The 20656-nt window shown below is 34.6% G+C and overlaps 1 protein-coding gene across 1 annotated transcript; it reads left to right on the top strand.

Moving 5' to 3' along the window:
* The first annotated feature begins 80 nt into the window (after positions 1 to 80).
* Positions 81 to 15271, top strand: LOC106471800 (tetratricopeptide repeat protein 38-like). Its single transcript, XM_013932424.2, has 11 exons — positions 81 to 86; positions 2265 to 2442; positions 2632 to 2805; positions 8718 to 8793; positions 9510 to 9629; positions 10672 to 10731; positions 11902 to 12019; positions 12324 to 12489; positions 13299 to 13455; positions 14466 to 14539; positions 14916 to 15271. Exons 2-11 carry the CDS (start codon positions 2267 to 2269, stop codon positions 15004 to 15006), a joined length of 1212 nt encoding a protein of 403 aa, XP_013787878.1. The 5' UTR covers positions 81 to 86; positions 2265 to 2266; the 3' UTR covers positions 15007 to 15271.
* Positions 15272 to 20656: the final 5385 nt, after the last annotated feature.

Here is a 20656-nt window from a genome sequence, read left to right on the forward strand (position 1 = left end):
AATTGACTACACTGTAGATCCACAGTTTGGTAAGATGTTTAGTAACGGTTAATTGTATTTGGCAAACACAAAAGATCCACACTTTGGTAAGATGTTTAATAACAGTTGATTGTAATTGACTACACTGTAGATCCACAGTTTGGTAAGATGTTTAGTAACGGTTAATTCTAGTTGACAAACACAAGAGATCCACACTTTGGTAAGATGTTTAATAGCAGTTGAATGTAGTTGACTACACATTAGATCCACACCTTGGTAAGATGTTTAATAACAGTTGATTGTATTTGGAAACACAAAAGATCCACATTTTGGTAAGATGTTTAATAACAGTTGATTGTAATTGACTACACTGTAGATCCAGAGTTTGGTAAGATGCTTAATAGCAGTTGATTGTAGTTGACTACACATTAGATCCACATTTTGATAAGATGTTTAATAACGGTTAATTCTAGGTGACAAACACAAGAGATCCACACTTTGGTAAGATGTTTAATAGCAGTTGAATGTAGTTTACTACACATTAGATCCACACTTTGGTAAGTTGTTTAATAACAGGTTGATTGTAATTGACTACACTGTAGATCCACAGTTTGGTAAGATGTTTAATAATGGTTGATTCTAGTTGACAAACACAAGAGATCCACACTTTGGTAAGATGTTCAATAACAGTTGATTGTAATTGACTACACTGTAGATCCACTGTTTGGTAAGATGTTTAATAACAGTTGATTGTAGTTGACTAGCACAAAATATTGAAACTTTGGTAACATGTATAATAACAGGTTGATTATAGTTGACTACACTGTTGATCCACACTTTGGTAAGATGTTTAATAACAATGTATTATATCTGATTACACTGCAGATCCACAGTTTGGTAAGATGTTTGATAACAGTTGATTCTAGTTGACAAACACGAAAGATCCACTTTATGTTAAAATGATTAATAATAGTTGATTGTAGCTGACAAACACAGTCGATCCACACTGTGGTAAGATGTTTAATAACAATGTATTATATTTGATTACATTGCAGATCCATAGTTTGGTAAGATGTTTAATAACAGTTGATTGTCGTTGACAAGCATAAAAGATCCACACTTTTGTAAGATGTTTAGTAATGGTTGATTATAGTCGACAAACACAAAAGATGCACACTTTGGTAAGATGTTTAATAGCAATTAATTGTCATTGACTACACATTAGATCCACACTTTGGTAAGATGTTTAATAACAGTTGATTGTAATTGACTACACTGTAGATCCACACAATTTTGAGATGTTTAATAATAGTTGATTGTAGTTGATAACAAAGCAGATACACACTGTGGTAAGATGTTTAATAATAGTTGATTGTAGTTGACAACACAGTAGATCCACACTATGGTAAGATGTTTAAAAACAGGTTATTGTATTTGACAGTTTAGCATATCCACAGTTTGGTGAGGTGATTAATAACAGGTGATTGTATTTGACAACTCAGCAGATACACACATTGGTAAGATGTTTAATAACGGTTGATTGTAGTTGACAACACTGTAAATCCACACTTTGGTAAATGTTTAATAATAGTTGATTGTAATTGACTACACTGTAGATCCACACTTTGGTAAGATGTTTAGTAACAGTTGATTCTAGTTGACAAACAAAGAAGATCCACACTTTGGTAAGATGTTTAATAACAGGTTGATTATAGTTGACTACACTCTAGATCCACACTTTGGTAACATGTATAATAACAATTGATTATAGTTGACTACACTGCAGATCCACATTTGGTAAGATGTTTAATAACAATGTATTATATTAGACTACACTGTAGATGCACAGTTTGGTAAGATGTTTAGTAACAATTGATTATAGTTGACTACACTGCAGATCCACAGTTTGGTAAGATGTTTAATAACAATTGATTATAGTTGACTACACTGCAGATCCACACTTTGGTAAGATGTTTAGTAACAATGTATTATATTTGACAACACTGCAGATCCACACATTTGTAAGATGTTTAATAACAGTTGATTGTAGTTGACAACGCATTGACAGACTTCCAAAACATTTACATGTTATTATCATAAGGTCATTTATTATGGTGTTTTTAATAATTCCAATAATATTTGTAATGAAATTTAATGAACCTTTTAACTCAAGTACTAAAATTCTAGAATGGAGATTCATATATAAAAAAATTAACATTTAAAACTGAGGAATGTTTGAGATGTTTGTTCCATCATAAGTCTAATTTCAGTATATTTTTTTCTAGTAATGGGTCACGTGATGTGTATTGGACTGAATCTGTGGGTTAATGGAAGCTCACCACGTCTAGATAGCAAGTTGAAACTGGATTTAGAAAATGTAGAAATTCTAGCTAGTAAACAAGAAGAAGTTTTAACTTGGAGAGAAAAAAGCCATGTTGAAGCTATTCGCCTGTTTGCAGATGGGTGAGAATAACACTAATAAAGAACCAAATATTTTAAGAGGACATGTGTGAAAAAAAAACATTTATGGTAATAAACAGTGTCTTCCATGCTGAAACCAATTTTTCAATTTTTAAACAACATCATCTGCTGATGAGTAAAAATGATGCTGTAAAGTTAAACTATAACCACCATATGATCTGATACTTGCAGGAATTGGGAAGGAACCACAAGAGTGTTAGACGATATCCTTGTGGAATACCCAACAGACATGCTTGCTATAAAGATGGCCCACAATGTCCACTTTTTTCAAGGTCACCTACAACATATGCGAGACACTATTGGTCGAGTTCTTCCGCAATGGAAACCAACTACTCCTCTTTATAAGTGAGTTCTTTAATTTCGTGCCTATAATATGGATAATGCTAAATATAACTTGTAGAATTTCATGTGTTGTTTCACTACATTTAGTATTTGATTTGAACTTATTATAGGTTGTTCAAAGCTCAAGCTGCTAGGAGGGCTTTATAACTTAGTGTTTCATTAGAAGCACTAATGCATTAAAGCACTAGTGGGCCCTGGATGAAGTATAAACAAGTGTGGCCCCTTTGCTTAACCTTGCTTTTAAGAAAATACCATACAATTTGATAAATTGAATTTATTAGTGATAAAAACATTCAGGGAATAAAAAACGAAAATGTATATATTTAAAAAAAAAATTGGTTTATTATCATTATTATTATATTATACACTTCATATTATATTATCTATTATTATACTCGCAACATGCTGTGTAACCTGGGCAACTGTCCCCTTTGCCCATTGTATAAATCAGCCCTGATTAGAAGTACCAAATTATTCCAAACTTAAGTTCCTAGAAGGACTTTCTAACTGAATGTTTGATTTGAAGTAATTACAACATAGTGTTTGATTAGAAGAAAATGACAAACTATTCAAAATAGACTCAAGAAATAGAACATTACTAGCAGTTTTATAATTCAAAAATATTCTAATATCAAACAATTGTGTATATAATCGTGATGAAGCCACAAAGGCAAAACGTTGGTTAAAGCAAAAAAATCATTTTATATATATATCTGGAGTATAAAGGTCATTTGTTCTAAACTTTCATCAAAATGTGTAAATCTCTCCATTATGCACTACAAATTTTGAAGTAGTTACAAGCTATTCAAAATTTAAGCTCTTAGGAGCACTCTCCAATTTAGTGTTTGACTAGAAGGAATCACAAGCTAATCAAAACTTAAGTTCCTCCTGGGGCTTTACAACTTAGTGTTTGATTTGAAGTAATTACAAACTATTCAAAACTTAAGCTGGTAGGAGGGCTTTACAACTTAGTGTTTGATTAGAAGTTATTAAAAGCTACTCAACACTTAAGCTGCTAACAACATAGGAGTGCAACACACCCTCCTGACGTATGTGACTCCCTCTATTAGATTATACCAAACTATCACTTCTCATTTGGCAGTGCTTGTGTCAGTACGTTCTTTATTGTGTTTTTCAATCGTTTATTTTTCTTTATACTTAGTGCATTTTTCTCCCATTCATTCCAAAGTGTTCTGTTCAATTTTAAAACAGTTCGCGAACCTGAAGATAACTTATTTTTCCCAATTTCATTTCATTATTCTAACATTGTTGTCTTTGATCATTCATTGTTTACAATGAATTCCAAAGTCCAAGTTACCACTTCGGAATTTGACAATATCTTTCCTCTTCCTGATTTTGTCGTGTCTTCCTACACCCCCCTACTGTAGAATCAGCTAAACCTAATATGGCTTTTTTGGACAATGTGTTTTATATTATCCATTTCCCCAATTCTTTATAATCCCCTTCCTTCTTTCTTACATAATACCCTCTTCACTCAGAAATGTATTCCACCCCTTCCCTGGGTATTATGGTTCATGTAGAGCTTTTTTTGTCTCTCAGTTGAGGGTGCTAGTATGCCACACTCTCCATGGGCTTCAGATCGGTTTGGTTTAGCATACCATTGGGCTGAATTTCCATTTCTTGATTCTCAAAAGTTAGGATCGCTTTTGCCCATTTTGGGGGTGGACCCTGATCATCCTGTTTGTTTATCCCATGCCCAGTTTTCCCTCTTTCGTCTTACCTTATGAACTCTCCTGTGGTACCTGTTTGCTATTCACCTTTTTTCAGAGGTTAGCTTGTTTCAACCAGGAGTCTGCCCATCACACTCAACTGCTGCTCCTGGAGGCAGCTCATTTGGGTTGGTTAATCAAGCTGGAGAAGTCATTCCTTATCACTACACAATATCTTGTTTACTTAGATTTTTTTAACACTCATCTCAATCAGGCCCAACCTTCTTCTATCTGGCTACATTCGATGGAGCTTTCTGTTCTCCATGCTCTTACTATTCCCTCTATTACTGCTCACAAGGTTCTATTGCTTTGGAGATGTGACCTTCTATGGAAGCCCTTATCCCCTTGGGTTGAGTGCATATGAGGTCTCTTCATTGGGCCCTGCACAACCAGTGGAAACATGTGCAATATCCATTAGAAACTCATATTTCCCTTCCTTCTTTCCTTGTCGATATTGGTGGTTAGATAGGGCTCACACATGTGTGGGTGTTCCACTACCTCCCCTGCATCTGAATTTGCATATCTTCATGGATGCTTCCATTCAGGTCTGTGGTCTCCAGTCGAGAAATCTTACTATATCAACATCCTGGAGTTTCTGGCCGTACATCATCCTTTGGATCATTTTCTTTATCTGGTTATGATCCATTCCCACAATTCTGCAGTGGTGGCTTATATCACACACCAAGACGACACCCATTCTTGTTCTCTTTGTGGATGAATCTTGGATTTCCTTTTCTTGACTCACATGCTCTGTATTTGTCTCCTTGTGTGCCATGTTCTGGGTGCATTCAATCTTGTTGCAGATTATCTTTCCTCTACTGACAAAGTTTATCCGATGGAGTGGTCTCTCTACCCTTTTGTTTTACAGTGACTATGCCTTCAGTGGGGGTAATCCTCTCCTGGATGCATTTGCCACACCTCTCAATACCAAATTACCTCTGGTTTGTCATCCACTTGCACTGGCTGTCGATACATTCAATCAGGATTGGACCAACAAATACCTTTATGTGTAGCCTCCCATGCTTCTTTTTCCCATGTCAGGTCATTCCGATTGCTCCTTACTGGCCCGGCACAACCATGGTTTCCGTGGCTGCTTCAGGTCCAGTTTGCCCCACCATTACCTCTTCCTCTTGCTCTATCTCTTGTACATCAGCCTTGGTCACTAGCATTTCATCCAGCCCTTCATATCCTCCATTTTTATGCTTGGTTTTTATCTGGTTCTTGGCAAGGAGATCCGATTGTTTCGGTGAGTTGGTTCATTTTTAGCTCGTTCCATTCACTCTTCCTCTATGGATGTCTATCAATGTAAGTAGAATGTTTTCTGCCGTTGGTCTTTGGGTTGGGTGTTTCACCTGCTTGACCCAATGTTCCTCTTCTTGCAGATTTCCTCACTTGGCTGTTTAATCAGGGGCTTACAGTCTTTTCAACTGCAGGTTATTAGGCTGCCTTATCCCACACTTTTCATTTTTCTTGGTACCATAAAGTTTTTGCCTTTCCATTTTGTTGCATTCCTTCTGGATTTGTCATACTCCTTTGCATGCTGTCTTTCTGGATTGGGATTTCATTGTGGTTTTTCACTGCCTTACTTTGCCTCTGTTCGATTTTTTGCTTATCCCTTAAGACTTGTATTTTTTCCTTTTGGCCTATGGATGTCATAGGTCAAATTTATTTGCCATCAACGTTTAAAGTATACATTATCATACCATATATGTTCTCCTCTATCTAATTTGCTCTTTCCTTCCCAAAACTTCATTGGGTAGTGAGGGTAACTCCTCCTCCTCCTCACTGATTTCCCTGCCCACCATTTCCCACCCGTATCCTCGGTCTAATCTGGATAGACTACTATATAACATACATGCTCTATGTTATTATATTGCCTGCATGGCTTCCTTCCATAATTCCCATTACTGTCTCTTCATTCTGTGGCAATTTCCTCCATAACCTTTCTCCTTCCACCCTTACCAATTGGGTTCAGCTTTTAATACGATTGGCTTATACTTCCTTGTCTTCTTCTTTCCATAATTTTTTCCAGGTGTCTTCTCATAAGGTTTGGCACCTTACCTTTTCCCTGGCATCTAATCTCTGTCGTCTCTTGGGGCAAGTTCTTCAATCAGGCATGTGGACCACACCACACGTTCATCTATCACTATTTACATTAGATTGCTGTTTCTTCATTGTTGGGTTATTGTCTTCCTCCTGTGGCCATTATTCAGGCTTTGGTGAGACTGTGACTAGGTAAGTTATCTTTTGTATACCTCTTTTTTTTCATGGGCATTTCCCTTTTTTTTCCTGTATGGATCCCACTTGGTGGCAAGTGGTTCCTGGCCAGAGTATACTTCAAATAGTGAAATCCACACTGTCAGGCGATGTTTATATTTTATGATTTCCATGGCTATTTAATGCTTACTGCTGAGATGAAGGTATTCCACAAGATTGCTTGTAGGTTTTCCTTGCAATATTGACTTGCTTTATTAATATGCCAATACTGGATCATTGAATAAATCAGGTATAGTCTGCTTTTCAAACTAGGATTTTCATTGTCACCTATTGCAATGTCTCTAGTGTTGATGTTCCTCCAGACTATCCATTGCATTTCCCCCCTCTTTTCCTCTAGTGCAATATAGGAGTTCTTACCATGTTACAGTTCCAAACCACTGGGGTGGTGGACTATGTAGGTATTCTCCTGAATGTTATAGTGACATATGTTACAAACAAGGATGGAACCATTTAGTGGAGAGTAGGGTAGTGGTGTTTTGCTGGTGTGTTACAACGAGATGTCCTCCAGCATGATCAATCTCTATATAGGTTTATCTGAGGGGATGTTGTAGCTTTGGAGTGGGACATCAAAACTGCAGTCCAACCTTTTGATTGGGATCCCTCATCCTACCCTCATATGGATGTCTATTCCCAGTGGCTGGGTTTTGGATTCAGAGCTAAACCAACCAACATAAGTCCTCACACATGTATTACAGGTGTACCTGTTCCTTCATTCAATTATACTCTTCTTCACTCCATCCTTGGTGTGGGTCATAGTGATGGTACTTTGAGATTAATATGGTTCTGCTTCTTATGCTATCCCTTGATGATTTTCATTTACTAAGATATATACTGTCAGATTGGTTTTGAGTGGGAGTGTTTACTTTTTAGAGACATCTTTCTTAGGCCAAATGTCAGTTCCCGGATTGATTAAACAATTTATCATATTGCTTTCATGTGTTCTGTTCACAGTTTGATGGGTACGAGATTTCCCTCTGGTTTGCTGAACATGAGGTGAAGACAGCACGATCCTCTTGCATACCCCCTGTGTTTAGGATGCAGTTGACTTGCCGTGTATGGTCCATTGCATCCTAGCCACTCGATCATATCTACACCTAGGGGCATATTCGTTTTACTCTCACCCACCTTCATGTAATGTATGGGATTGAGATTCAATTATTGTGTGGTTTGGATCCCTATACAACCTTTGTTCTCTCCCCTTTGGATGTGCTCCTCCAATTTTCCACCCGTGTCTGTGTCACCTCTTTCCACACTGGGTGAAGGTGTATACCTGGTACAGAAGTGGTGCAGCCTCCCACATACAACCCTCTAATGCAAGGATCTCCTCTTTTAGGGTGTTTTTTGAATGCTTCTTTCTTTCTCTTGCACTGGTTCCTCCACCTATTCAATATGGGATTCTAGTAGCTATTTATGTGAGTGGAGGTAATATACCGTATTGGAAGTTATAATTTTCCTATACTGAAAATGTATTTCTGATTGGTACTTACCTCCATTCACACTTCCCATCTTTCCTCCCCACTGAAAACTAGTGCTTCCATTTTCTTCTAAAACTGAAAGTGATAGTTCAGTAGAACTGAGTTACAAGCATTAAGAGGGTGTGTTGCACTCCTATTGGTAGAGGATTGTCGCATGATGATTTACATGCAAGTTGCAGTTGTACCATGTTCAACATAGGTTACGTGGGAGCTCAAGGCTTGTGGCATACAAAAAAAAAATTGTATATAGAGGGAAACACTGAACAAGAACAGCTATTTATGTTACAAAAGGCAAGTTCCTATCAGAAATACATTTTCAATGTAGGAAAATTATAACTTTCAAACTAGTGTTTGATTTAAAGTAATTACAAGCTATTTAAAACTTTGGTTTTTGTGAGGGTTTCTCAACTTTTTTTTTATGTTTTAATTGTAGCTACTTGTTTGGCATGTATGCATATGGATTGGAAGAGACTAACTTCTACTCAGAAGCAGAGGATTTTTGTCGGAAGGTTAGACAGTCTCCTTTGTCTGCGTAAATCCCTTCATGAAAATGTTTTTTATGATATGAAAAAGAAGCTTTAAAAACCCACTTTACCAATTGTGACTTTCAGTATTGAGGCTCTTGAGAATGTAAATGACTATATAACTATAGGATTGTTGCCTTTACTGCCAAAACCATGGTCATTAATACATGAAGTATTTGTGAAACGTACAACTGTCTTTGCTTTTTTTTTTCTCGATTCTGTAATTATGGAGTTTCACCAAGTACCAACGATTTCAGATATCAACTACATAAGAAGTAAAGGTTATAAGGATTCTTAAATTACAAGTTAAATAATTTCACAAATTAAAAGTTTGAATTGAGCTATAAGAATTATTTGACTCCTTGAATTGTGTTATATCTACTGTTTTTATTATCCTGTATATAATCTAACTTAATATTTGGTGTTAAAATAAAAAATAAGTAATGATGTGTTATTAATTCTTTTCCTAAAAAATCTAATATGTAAATGACTTTAAGCCATAGTACTAGTGTTTTGAAATAATAATTTCATTGTTTTGGTTGTACTTTCTTGAATTTATTAATTTTTTTCAGGTCTTGATTGTTGCTTCATTTGTATATAATGTTGAAAAGATTTAACTTTGTGCTGGTTGGTTTCCAGAAGCAATTTGTTTAAACCACTGTCAAGAGTTTAAAGTTTAGAAATGTTGGTGAATTTTTCAGGGTCTGGAACTGAACTGTAAAGATGGTTGGGCCACCCACACTCTTGCCCATGTGTTTGAAATGCAGGGTCGAACCACTGAAGGAATTGATTTTCTTAGTTCTACTGTCAAGAACTGGGAGGTCTGTTAATTTAAGTTTTCAATATAGATATTTCAGTGATAATGCATCAGTTAAGAGGAGGATGTTAGGGGTGCTACTATGCTATGTAAAAATAATGTTTTCTCTTAAATATTTGGTTCTGTATATTAATCTAAGGTTTTCATGTGAATAACATCACATTACACATGGTGATACAAAAGTCATACAATATGTTTGTTCTTCTTTAATGTCTGAAATGTGTGGAAGAGATCCAGCTGTGTACACCAGTGGTGCACAAAGTTTTTTATAGTACCCCACCTCCTAAACGTTGCCCATATTGTACATCAGTATCCCAAAGTGGGAGCTGCCAAAAAATGGGCTGAAAACAGTGATGTTGATTTAATTTTAATTCTAAATAAATAATAAGTCAATAAAAATTATGTTGAATTAATTAAATGCTACAGTATGTCGAAAGGAGATGTTATTGTTTTTACAATGGCACAGTTTTTCAATCCCCTTGCTAAACTTATAGGTTGAGGGGGCTTCAAACTTTTTTTTAATCACATCAAGGGAGCCTCAGAGTAGTTTGGGAACCACTGCTGTACATGTCACATTCCCTTATTAATTGTTGTTAGTACATTACTTAATAATAGTAATATTTGTATTAATGGTATTTCTTAAAAATTCTTTATTTTGAAATTTGTGCTTTTGGCTTGCACACCATCGGGAACAACTTTTTATCACCCTGTATTCTTTCTGTACAATCTATACAAATTATTCCTTTAATATAATGACATCATTACAGAGTTACATTTTATACCTGTGTTGAATTTCTTGTCACAATATCTAGCTGAAGTTATTACTAATGACACTAAAAGACAAGATTTTATATTAATTTTACTGTATACAAGAACAATACAAAAATCCTCCAATATTTATAATTCTGTTTTTTGTCAATTTTCTCACTTGCTTACTTAAAAAATAAAATGTAATCACTTGTTAAACTATTAAGTTAATAACGAAATTGTTTTGTATTTAAAATATAAAACAATGTTTGTTTATGGTGATTGTTTTTGTGTTTTAGCTGAGTAACCTTTTGGCCTCTCACAATTTTTGGCACTGGGCACTCTATCACATAGAACAGGTCAGTGGCTGAATAAGTACTAAATTAAGTAATGGAAAAGTACAAATTTACCATGAGATGGGTATAACCCAAAATGATAGAGGCAAGCATTAGGTATTAATTCAAAATAACTGAGAAATTTTAGATATGATCCAACTAGAATGAGACAAGCTTTAGAGATAACCCGAGTTGAGTGACGACAAGCTGTAGGTATAGCACGAGTTGAGTGACGACAAGCTGTAGGTATAGCACGAGTTGAGTGACGACAAGCTGTAGGTATAGCACGAGTTGAGTGACGACAAGCTGTAGGTGTAACACTAGTTGAGTGACGACAAGCTGTAGGTGTAACACGAGTTGAGTGATGACAAGCTGTAGGTATAAAACGAGTTGAGTGATGACAAGCTGTAGGTGTAGCACGAGTTGAGTGATGACAAGCTGTAGGTGTAACACGAGTTGAGTGATGACAAGCTGTAGGTGTAACACGAGTTGAGTGACAACAAGCTGTAGGTGTAACACTAGTTGAGTGACAACAAGCTGTAGGTGTAACACTAGTTGAGTGATGACAAGCTGTAGGTATAACACGAGATGAGTGACGACAAGCTGTAGGTGTAGCACGAGTTGAGTGATGACAAGCTGTAGGTATAGCACGAGTTGAGTGATGACAAGCTGTAGGTGTAACACTAGTTGAGTGACAACAAGCTGTAGGTATAGCACGAGTTGAGTGATGACAATCTGTAGGTGTAACACGAGTTGAGTGACAACAAGCTGTAGGTATAACACGAGTTGAGTGATGACAAGCTGTAGGTGTGACACGAGTTGAGTGACGACAAGCTGTAGGTGTGACACTAGTTGAGTGACGACAAGCTGTAGGTGTGACACTAGTTGAGTGACGACAAGCTGTAGGTGTGACACTAGTTGAGTGACGACAAGCTGTAGGTGTGACACGAGTTGAGTGACGACAAGCTGTAGGTGTAACACGAGTTGAGTGACGACAAGCTGTAGGTATTAAACCAACTTTAATGAGACAAGTTTTAGGTATTAACCCATGTTGAGGGAGATATTTTACTAAGTTTACTCCTTTTTTTTAAAAATTATATCAGATCTTTCCAAAAATTATACAAGTCAAGGAATTGTGTGAAAACAATGGGAACTTTCTTAACTTTAACCATTATTTATGCTTTTCTCCATCAGGGGGAGGTAGAAGCAGCAGTAGATATTTTTGACACACAGATTGGAAGAAGATTACATTCTGGAGGGTTCTTGGAAATTGTTGATTGTACTTCTCTGTTATACCGTTTGGAGCTTGAAGGTATAAAGATCAGATTATAATCCTGATAATATATTCTTAAAATAAGACTCTACTAACATTTTTAAAATGTAACTTTGAAATTCAGAGGGTGTTATGCAAAAACTGAAATATATTATTTTCAGAAAAGTGGATAATGATATTGTTTTTCAGATGAAGGGGAAATGGTAGTGCATGTTTTTTCTTGTAACACCAACTTGCAAGACAACTTATCCCTAATCAAAGCAACTGTATAATTCTTCTTCAAAGAATCCAGGTTGAAAACTTGCATCTTGGAATAAAGAAAGATTTTTTCCTTTTGATTTAGGAGCCAAAGTAAAGGACAGATGGCGGGAAGTTTTAGAAGTGAATCGCTCTCACATTGAGGACCGTACTGTAGCTTTTTACGATGTACATGTTTTTATGTCATGTCTTGGGGCCAATGATGATGATGCAACAAATTTGATGATGAATTCCCTTGATGAGTTTATTAGGTCAGTGTAGTTGCTGTAAGATATGGCTAAATATTAATCTTGCATATGTATCATATACATACAAAGTTAAGATATATAGTAAGTATTTCAATATTACTTATAAAGATATTTGTGATGCCAAGAGCTAGAGGAGTGGACTCCAAGTTTATCATTATTTGAGAACATTTCCCACTGTAGTCCCGAAGAAAGAACGTTTACTTTTCAATAGGACTGTGATTACATGTTTTTACATTTTGGAACTTTTAACACCAAATATTATATATTACATTCACGTGTTTAGGTCCATGTAAATATTGTTATTATAATAATAACCAGAAGAAAATAGGTGAGATTTGCTATGTTAACTCTTCTTGACCAGTTTGTACTTTTTATGAAAGGTTTCTAAAAAAAAGCTGCCATTACCCAAATTAAAACTGGCCTAAACCACCTGGGTAGAAAGTCACTAAACTAATAATTAAGTATTTACTCTTGATCCTTAAGGAAAGTGAAGCCAAACAACAATAAAACTCTATACTATGGTTAAACATGTCTTAAAAATATAAATTGTATCAGTAAAGACATATATTTTATATCAAAACTTCACACATTTTTCTTCTTCTTTGTGTTAGTTTGGATACCAATGACTTTAGGTGCTTGGATCTTGGCAAACGAGATACTTGTATCCTTCCTCAATTCTGCATTCACTGATAAGTTTTTATTATATGTTCTTTCCTAATCTCTGTAAAATGTTTACTTCAATAAATTGATTGTCTTTATTTACTTATTGTATGAAGACAGAAGTTTCTCTAATTACCTTATTTTCCTTACAGAGAAAATAAAGGAACATACTGTAATATTTCTGCTGATGTTGGAATTAAGATTATCGAAGCTCTTCGAGCTTATCATGAGGGAAGTTATGACAGAGTAGTTTCTCTGCTCTACCCTGTACGTTACAAGATAGCTCAGATTGGTGGAAGTAATGCACAGGTAGGTACTTGACCAAAGTTATTAGGGTGGTCTATCTATAGTTTATAATGGTAGATGATATTTTATATTTTAGTGTTAATGGTTAGAAACAACAATAAAGGCAACATGTAAGGATTGAAATTATGTGCTAGTGTCTTCCAACTAATACGTGAGTGGTAACACTTAGAAACAGCAATAAAGGCTACATGTAAGGATTGAAATTTCACGTATTAGTTTGAAGACACTAGCACATATTTCTAAGTGTTACCACTCACGTATTAGTTTGAAAACACTAGCACATAATTTCAATCCTTACATGTTGCCTTTATTGCTGTTTCTAAGTGTTACCACTCACGTATTAGTTTGAAGACACTAGCACATAATTTCAATCCTTACATGTAGCCTTTATTGCTGTTTCTAAGTGTTACCACAGCAATAAAGGCTACATGTAAGGATTGAAATTATGTGCTAGTGTCTTCGAACTAACATGTGAGTGGTAACACTTAGAAACAGCAATAAAGACAACACGTATAGATAGAAATTATGTGTAGTGTCTAAGGATTGAAATTATGTGTTAGTGTCTTTGAACTAGTACAACATTCTAGAGCCTTGTACTGTGGAAATGTCTCACTGGTTCTGAACTTGATCTCATCATTTAAAGTTTCTGAGCTGTATAAAAAGTGAAAACTGTTGGCTGACAAAGAGTAACTTTCTCAAAATTCAGCTGATTTTAAAAACACTTCCATGGTTCCATTCACCATTATTCTGGTGATGACACCTGTATGGTTGCCAAGCACTAAACAGTTTCTCTATAAAAATTAAAACAGTACATGTTTCATTTCACTGGGCAGGAACGGTTTTACTGTTGTATCCCTGTTTAACAAGGTGGAATTTGTCTTCTATAACCAGTGTAAAGATAACCAAATTTGTTATTTCTTTGTTTTAACAAAAATAAATATTGCCATTTGCTTTAGAATTCGGTGTTTGAGTGTTTAGTTCTCATTAAAGTAATCACTTTTTTATATTGGCAGCGTGACCTTTTCAACCTACTTCTCATTCATGCTGCTCTGAAATCCTCCGACAGGAACCATCACCGTCTAGCTCGGTAAGTGATTCACTGGTGTTTAATGCTCGTTTTTTTTAGAAATATTAATTTTTTTTTACACGTCGTAGAATGAGAATTTTTCTTACGTGAAACATTTCAAATTAGCCACAGACTTCTGCTTCTACTGTGAATTACCCTTTATATTATGAAGAATGGCAAACAAAATCACTGTTGTAGAGAATCCTATATTAAGTTTACGATTATAATATTCTTGCTTTTGAATCTAGTTTTTAAGTAAATTGAGTGTTACCTTATTGAAAATATAATTATGACATCCTCTGTAATACACTGATATTGATGTATTCCTAACAAAATTCATCTTTTTGTAGAAAACACTAGTTATGTTAGGTCCATAAACTACTTATTCTCATTTCAGAAGTCTTTTATACGAACGAAAATCTTTGAAAGAATCTTCACCCATGACGGATCGTCTTATGGCAAGAGCTTTAGCTTTACATCCAGCCTAGCATACCTTGTATTATTATTTTGTATGGTCTCTTCAGTTATAAACCCTGGTGACCAGTATGAGCAACCAGGGTAGTAAGTAACCAGATGTTTCATGTTTAAGTACAAGAACAGTTCAAATTATATTACTCAGCTAACCAAGATGTGTGAATATTTTGCTTATTAATCTATACACATTAATGTATTTTGTGAGCATTCTTACTAACTTTTATAATTGTGTTCAAAATGTATCATGATGAGTTAACTGTGGAATTAAAGCATTTTCTAAATCAAGGAATATATATTTATTTTACATGCAAGCACTAATTTATTCTGTATGTTACACTAATAATCTTACTTTCCTGCAATAATGTTTCATAAAAATAACTTTGTTCTTATTAAAGGGTGTTTCTTTTTCAACACTAAATAAACATTTAAAATCACCATTCTTACAACACCTTTTATGATCACTTTGAATACCTAATACACTCAAACATGTGGTCCTTACAACACCTTTTATGATCAGTTTGAATACCTAATACACTCAAACATGTGGTCCTTACAACACCTTTTATGATCAGTTTGAATACCTAATACACTCAAACATGTGGTCCTTACAACACCTTTTTATGATCACTTTGAATACCTAATACACTCAAACATGTGGTTCTTACAACACCTTTTATGATCACTTTGAATACCTAATACACTCAAGCATGTGTGAGCAAAATTTTTACTTTCCTACTGATTTTGAATCAGTCAAGTTTATTTACAAATTAAAAACAAAACATAATGTTTCTGTTGTTACTAATTCCTTCAAAATTGTGTTACGTGGGGATGTTGTACAATGCGAAAACTGATCACACTTCAAACATTAAATTTATATATGAAGAACTTCGGCTGTGGGGTTTCAATTGGAATTGAAGTGTCATTAACAGTCTGTGTGAACTCTAATAAACTACAGAAAGGTTTTAGATTAACAGCAGCATTGTAACTGTCACTCACTGTTGTTCAGAAGTTTCATATCCTTTATTAAAATTTATCATTACAAGTTATAATGGAGTTTAAAGAATTATATGAAACAAATATTTCTCGTTGTTTTGAACTTGAATCATGTTAGATAATGTAACTTTAGAGTGTGTATACAAAAGATTAAGTTTAATTAAAAGAGATTTTTGAGAAATATTAATTTTTTGTCAATGCACCTAACATTGTAAAATTTGTTGACATAGTGGAGGATGGAATTTTGGGTGTGCAGTATTCCACAATTTTGTTTTAAAATCCATTACTTGTTTTTAGGTGAGTCAGCAGTGCAAAAATCCAAGGTTCAATTCCCTACTGTTGATAGAATACAAATAGCCCATTGTATAGCTCTGTTCTAAAAAAATAATTTTGTTTAAAATTTATTATTTACATACTACTAGTTATACCAAATAAGGTTGTGAAATGGTTAGTTTGTATTTTGAATTAATCTTTTTCTGTGTTTATTTAAATTGTGCTGACACTGACACAGTGCTTAGTTGTTCATATATTTTCATTATGGAATGTGTTAACATTACTCTTTTTGGGTTTAAATGTTAGCAGGAAAAACTGAATGAAAATGCATTTTTTAAAAGACTGATATCAAGATGTTATAACTCAAAGATATCTATTTCTTCAAAACTTTCTCTATAAGTTATCTAACTTAATGAAACTGTGTGATCTGAATTCAAATACTTCAATTTTCCATACCAAAGTATTCAGATATAAGTATGAATACTCCTAAAGCTGTATTCGAATACAAATACCCCATGTCTGGTTTACAGTAGACTGTTGATGGTGCTCCAAGTCCACAGTTACACATGGCCTTCTGTGAAACACCATTGTTGTCACAGGATACACTGACATTGTGCACACAATTAAATGTTTACAGTAGGCTGTTGGAGTTGCTCCAAGTCCACAGTTACACATGGCCTTCTGTGAAACACCATTGTTGTCACAGGATACACTGACATTGTGCACACAATTAAATGTTTACAGTAGGCTGTTGGAGTTGCTCCAAGCCCACTCTTACACATTGCTTCCTGTGGAACACCATTGTTTTCACTGGATACACTGACATTGTACACATAATGAGGTTGACAGTCAGCTGTCAGTGGTGATCCAAGCCCACAGTTACACATTGCCTCCTGTGGAACACCACTTTTGTCACAGGATACACTGACATTGTATGACTTACACTTGCAGAATTCTGCCCAAATTTCAACTTCAAAGCATGTTAGTGACCCACTCAAAAATACTAGAGATTTCTATTAAAAACGACTTTGGCATGGTATTTGTATTCATATTCAATGGCATAGTATTCATATTTGCTGAATGATTTAGTGAATACTTATTATTGTAAGAGGAAATATCAACTTTTGTACTCATAAAATTTCTAGACTGTCATTATTACATCTGCAGCACATTAATTTCTCTTTCAGTACAAGCTTTGTTCCCAATGGAAAGTTTCCTCTGGGAACGAAATTGTACTGAAAAAGAAATTAACACTTTGCTGTACAGAACACAAATTAATATAATATGTCATTTGCTGGATTAAAACATATGCTTCCTATTGGTTATGAATAATGTAATTGAACGTCAGAGAGAACTATTGATAAATTCTAAAAGAGAGCATGTGACAGGTGGGTGTGGCAAGAGAGAACTGATTTTATATTTGATGGCTATGTAACCAAACAAAATTGAAGGCTCTGAAAATTATGCTTTGCCTTAATGATGATGATATAATAATTAATTTAGGTTAGATTTCATACTTTTTGGAGGGGTGGTAAATAAGTTAGAGAAGAGGGATGCCTAGAGAGCAAATGTCACATTTCTTACTCTAGGGGAAATTCAGGATTTTTTTAAATATTGCCTTATAAAATTAAGAACTTAAAACTTATATACTATTAAAATATGGATTATTAGCTACAGTTTTATGCTATAATAATCAGTATAACAGGAACAAAATGAATTTTAATGAAATTTTGAATGTAACTTACTAAAAACATGAGGTCAGTACTCTCCAACCACCTTAAAAGTTACCTTATTACATGGTTATTAATCCATTCAAGTCACTTGAAAGAATTTGAGATGGCTACTAAACTGCCTTTAGTAGTACATAAACTCTTCATCCTTCCTACTGCTAGATCTAGTCAGATCAAGGCAAAGTGTAAATATGGTCAGCAGACTATTTCTACTTCAGGAAAAGCCACTTCTAACCTGCTGACACTTCTGAAGGTAAGCCTTTTTATAATTTTTGTTACTATGAACTATATTCTAAATTATACAGTATAGGTAAAATAAATTTCTCATGCATGTTAAACTTTATTATTATTTTCATTTATTATATGTTTTTTATTATGAACTATATTGTGTATTATATAACTGAGATATGCTTTTGTATTTTTAGGGTAATCATGGGGCAGAGCTGCAGAAGTCTACATCTGGCTCTGGTACTTCTGCCCAGGTTCTGCAGCCTACAATAGCAGCAAACTATACACAATCAATTAAATATAAGTCTACACACTTGTCAGAAGCACATCACTAACAAACTCATCAATTTTATTGCCAGTACACTGCAGCCCTTATCAGTGGTGGAGTCAAAAAATTTTCAAGATCTAATGGCAGCCATGGATACTTGGTATATTCTTCCCAGTTGCATGCATATGCCTACAGTGTTGATCGAGAGCAGGTTTAATGAAGTTCACCAAAAAGTCATCTCTCTACTGTAACTTGTATTGAACATCAATGTCACTGTGGATATCTGAAGTAACAGACAAATGTGCAGCTTTCTTGGAGTCACTGGTCATTTAATACTTGACTGGAAAATGCAAACAGTCATGCTGGGTTATCAGCATTTCAAGGGGCATTATACATTACTAGGAAACTTTCTTGCTGCAGAAGAATTTGATTGGATTCATAGACAATACAGCTAGTGAAACACCAGTCAAATCTGGGATCTAATGCCACAGCCAAGCAGATGACACTTCGTTGCTCATACTGAACAGATTTCGTCAGTGCAGAGACAAGATTGAAATTATATCTGGACTGCATGCTGTGAATCTGTCATCAACCCATAAACACATGGCACTACATAACTAGAGGAGCAATGTTTGACCCTGGGTGAAATTGTTACCTATTCACAAGCTGTAGCGTGTGGGAAAAGCCGGGGTCATGTTCATGAAGAAATTCAAATAAATTGTCTGCTTATTTAGATTCATTCAAAAGTTCATATTACGATCACTATCTGTAGATGAGCTATCACCATCTCTCACACTAGGTAGTGTTTCAGCTTCAAATCCAGGCAACCAGAAAGCTTTGGATCATGTTTGATGCATTATTAGATGTCACATATGACACCTTGTTGATGTTTATTATTTCATCATATTGAGCTGCAGTGTCATAAAAAATTAAGCTTTTGCTGGATCATCGCGTCTTTGTTTAATAAAAGAATGGTGGCTACTTTTCCAACTACATATTATGGTCATTATTATTACAGAAACAATAAAAATAAATCTTTTTGCTTTTTATTATAACAGTAATTGTTTAACATTTTAAAAACAGATTTTTACTTGTGTATATTTTTTTTTCAGACAACATTGTCTGTGTATGGACAAAAGTCTTAACTGCACTTACCTACAAGATAATGTGTTTACAGCAGGGATGAGGTGATTATTAAGAGATCAGTAATGAGATACTTCATACTTTTTATGAATACGAATACATAGGAATATATTCATGAATACTTTGTCAGATAATATGCAATAATGATAAAACAGTAGATGATAAGATTTCAATACTTTTATTGTTCAAAATGCAATAACCAAGTTTCAAAACAAAAAATTTTATTAAAGGAGACTTATAGATATACCTGTCCATTGTTCTTTATGAACATCAGTCTCTCATATGTCTTATCAGTGAGAAGATAGTGATCAGGTCTGAGTGTTTTTGCCTTTGATGCTAAACAAACTCAATGGGGGCAGAGGATGCTGGAACACTCAGTGTTTGGCTAGTAGATATAGGATAGGAATTTTTTTTCATGGATTTTCCAATAATCTAGAGGGTTGATTTCTTCAGGAATGCAAGAATTATCAAGGTAGATGTTGATCTCTAAAGATGAGGTGGCTAGTTTCTTGAAGACAGCAAAGAAAGCTTACTTATTTTGTGAGTGGAGGATTTACAGTTCTCTTTTGGTTCCTTGTAATATTTATAGTGTTAGGTACAAGGACTTATGTCAGTTGTAATATTTATAGTGTAAGGTACAAGGACTTGTGTCAGTTGTAATATTCATAGTGTAAGGTACAAGGACTTATGTCAGTTGTAATATTCATAGTGTTAGGTACAAGGACTTGTGTCAGTTGTAATATTCATAGTGTAAGATACAAGGACTTGTGTCAGTTGTAATATTCATAGTGTAAGATACAAGGACTTGTGTCAGTTGTAATATTTATAGTGTAAATACAATTTTAATTTTTTATTCATAGATAATCCTCACTTTAAATGTACACTGCCGTTCCTTAACAAATATTCATAAAATAACAAATACATCATCATTTTATTTTCCTCTACATTTAAGTTATCATACGTTGATATATTTTTTGTATTTGATTAAAAATATTTCTTTTACATCCTGACACAAGTCCTTGTACCTAA

Source organism: Limulus polyphemus, unplaced genomic scaffold, assembly GCF_000517525.1.
Source record: "Limulus polyphemus unplaced genomic scaffold, Limulus_polyphemus-2.1.2 Scaffold4871, whole genome shotgun sequence".
NCBI classification, from domain to species: domain Eukaryota; kingdom Metazoa; phylum Arthropoda; class Merostomata; order Xiphosura; family Limulidae; genus Limulus; species Limulus polyphemus.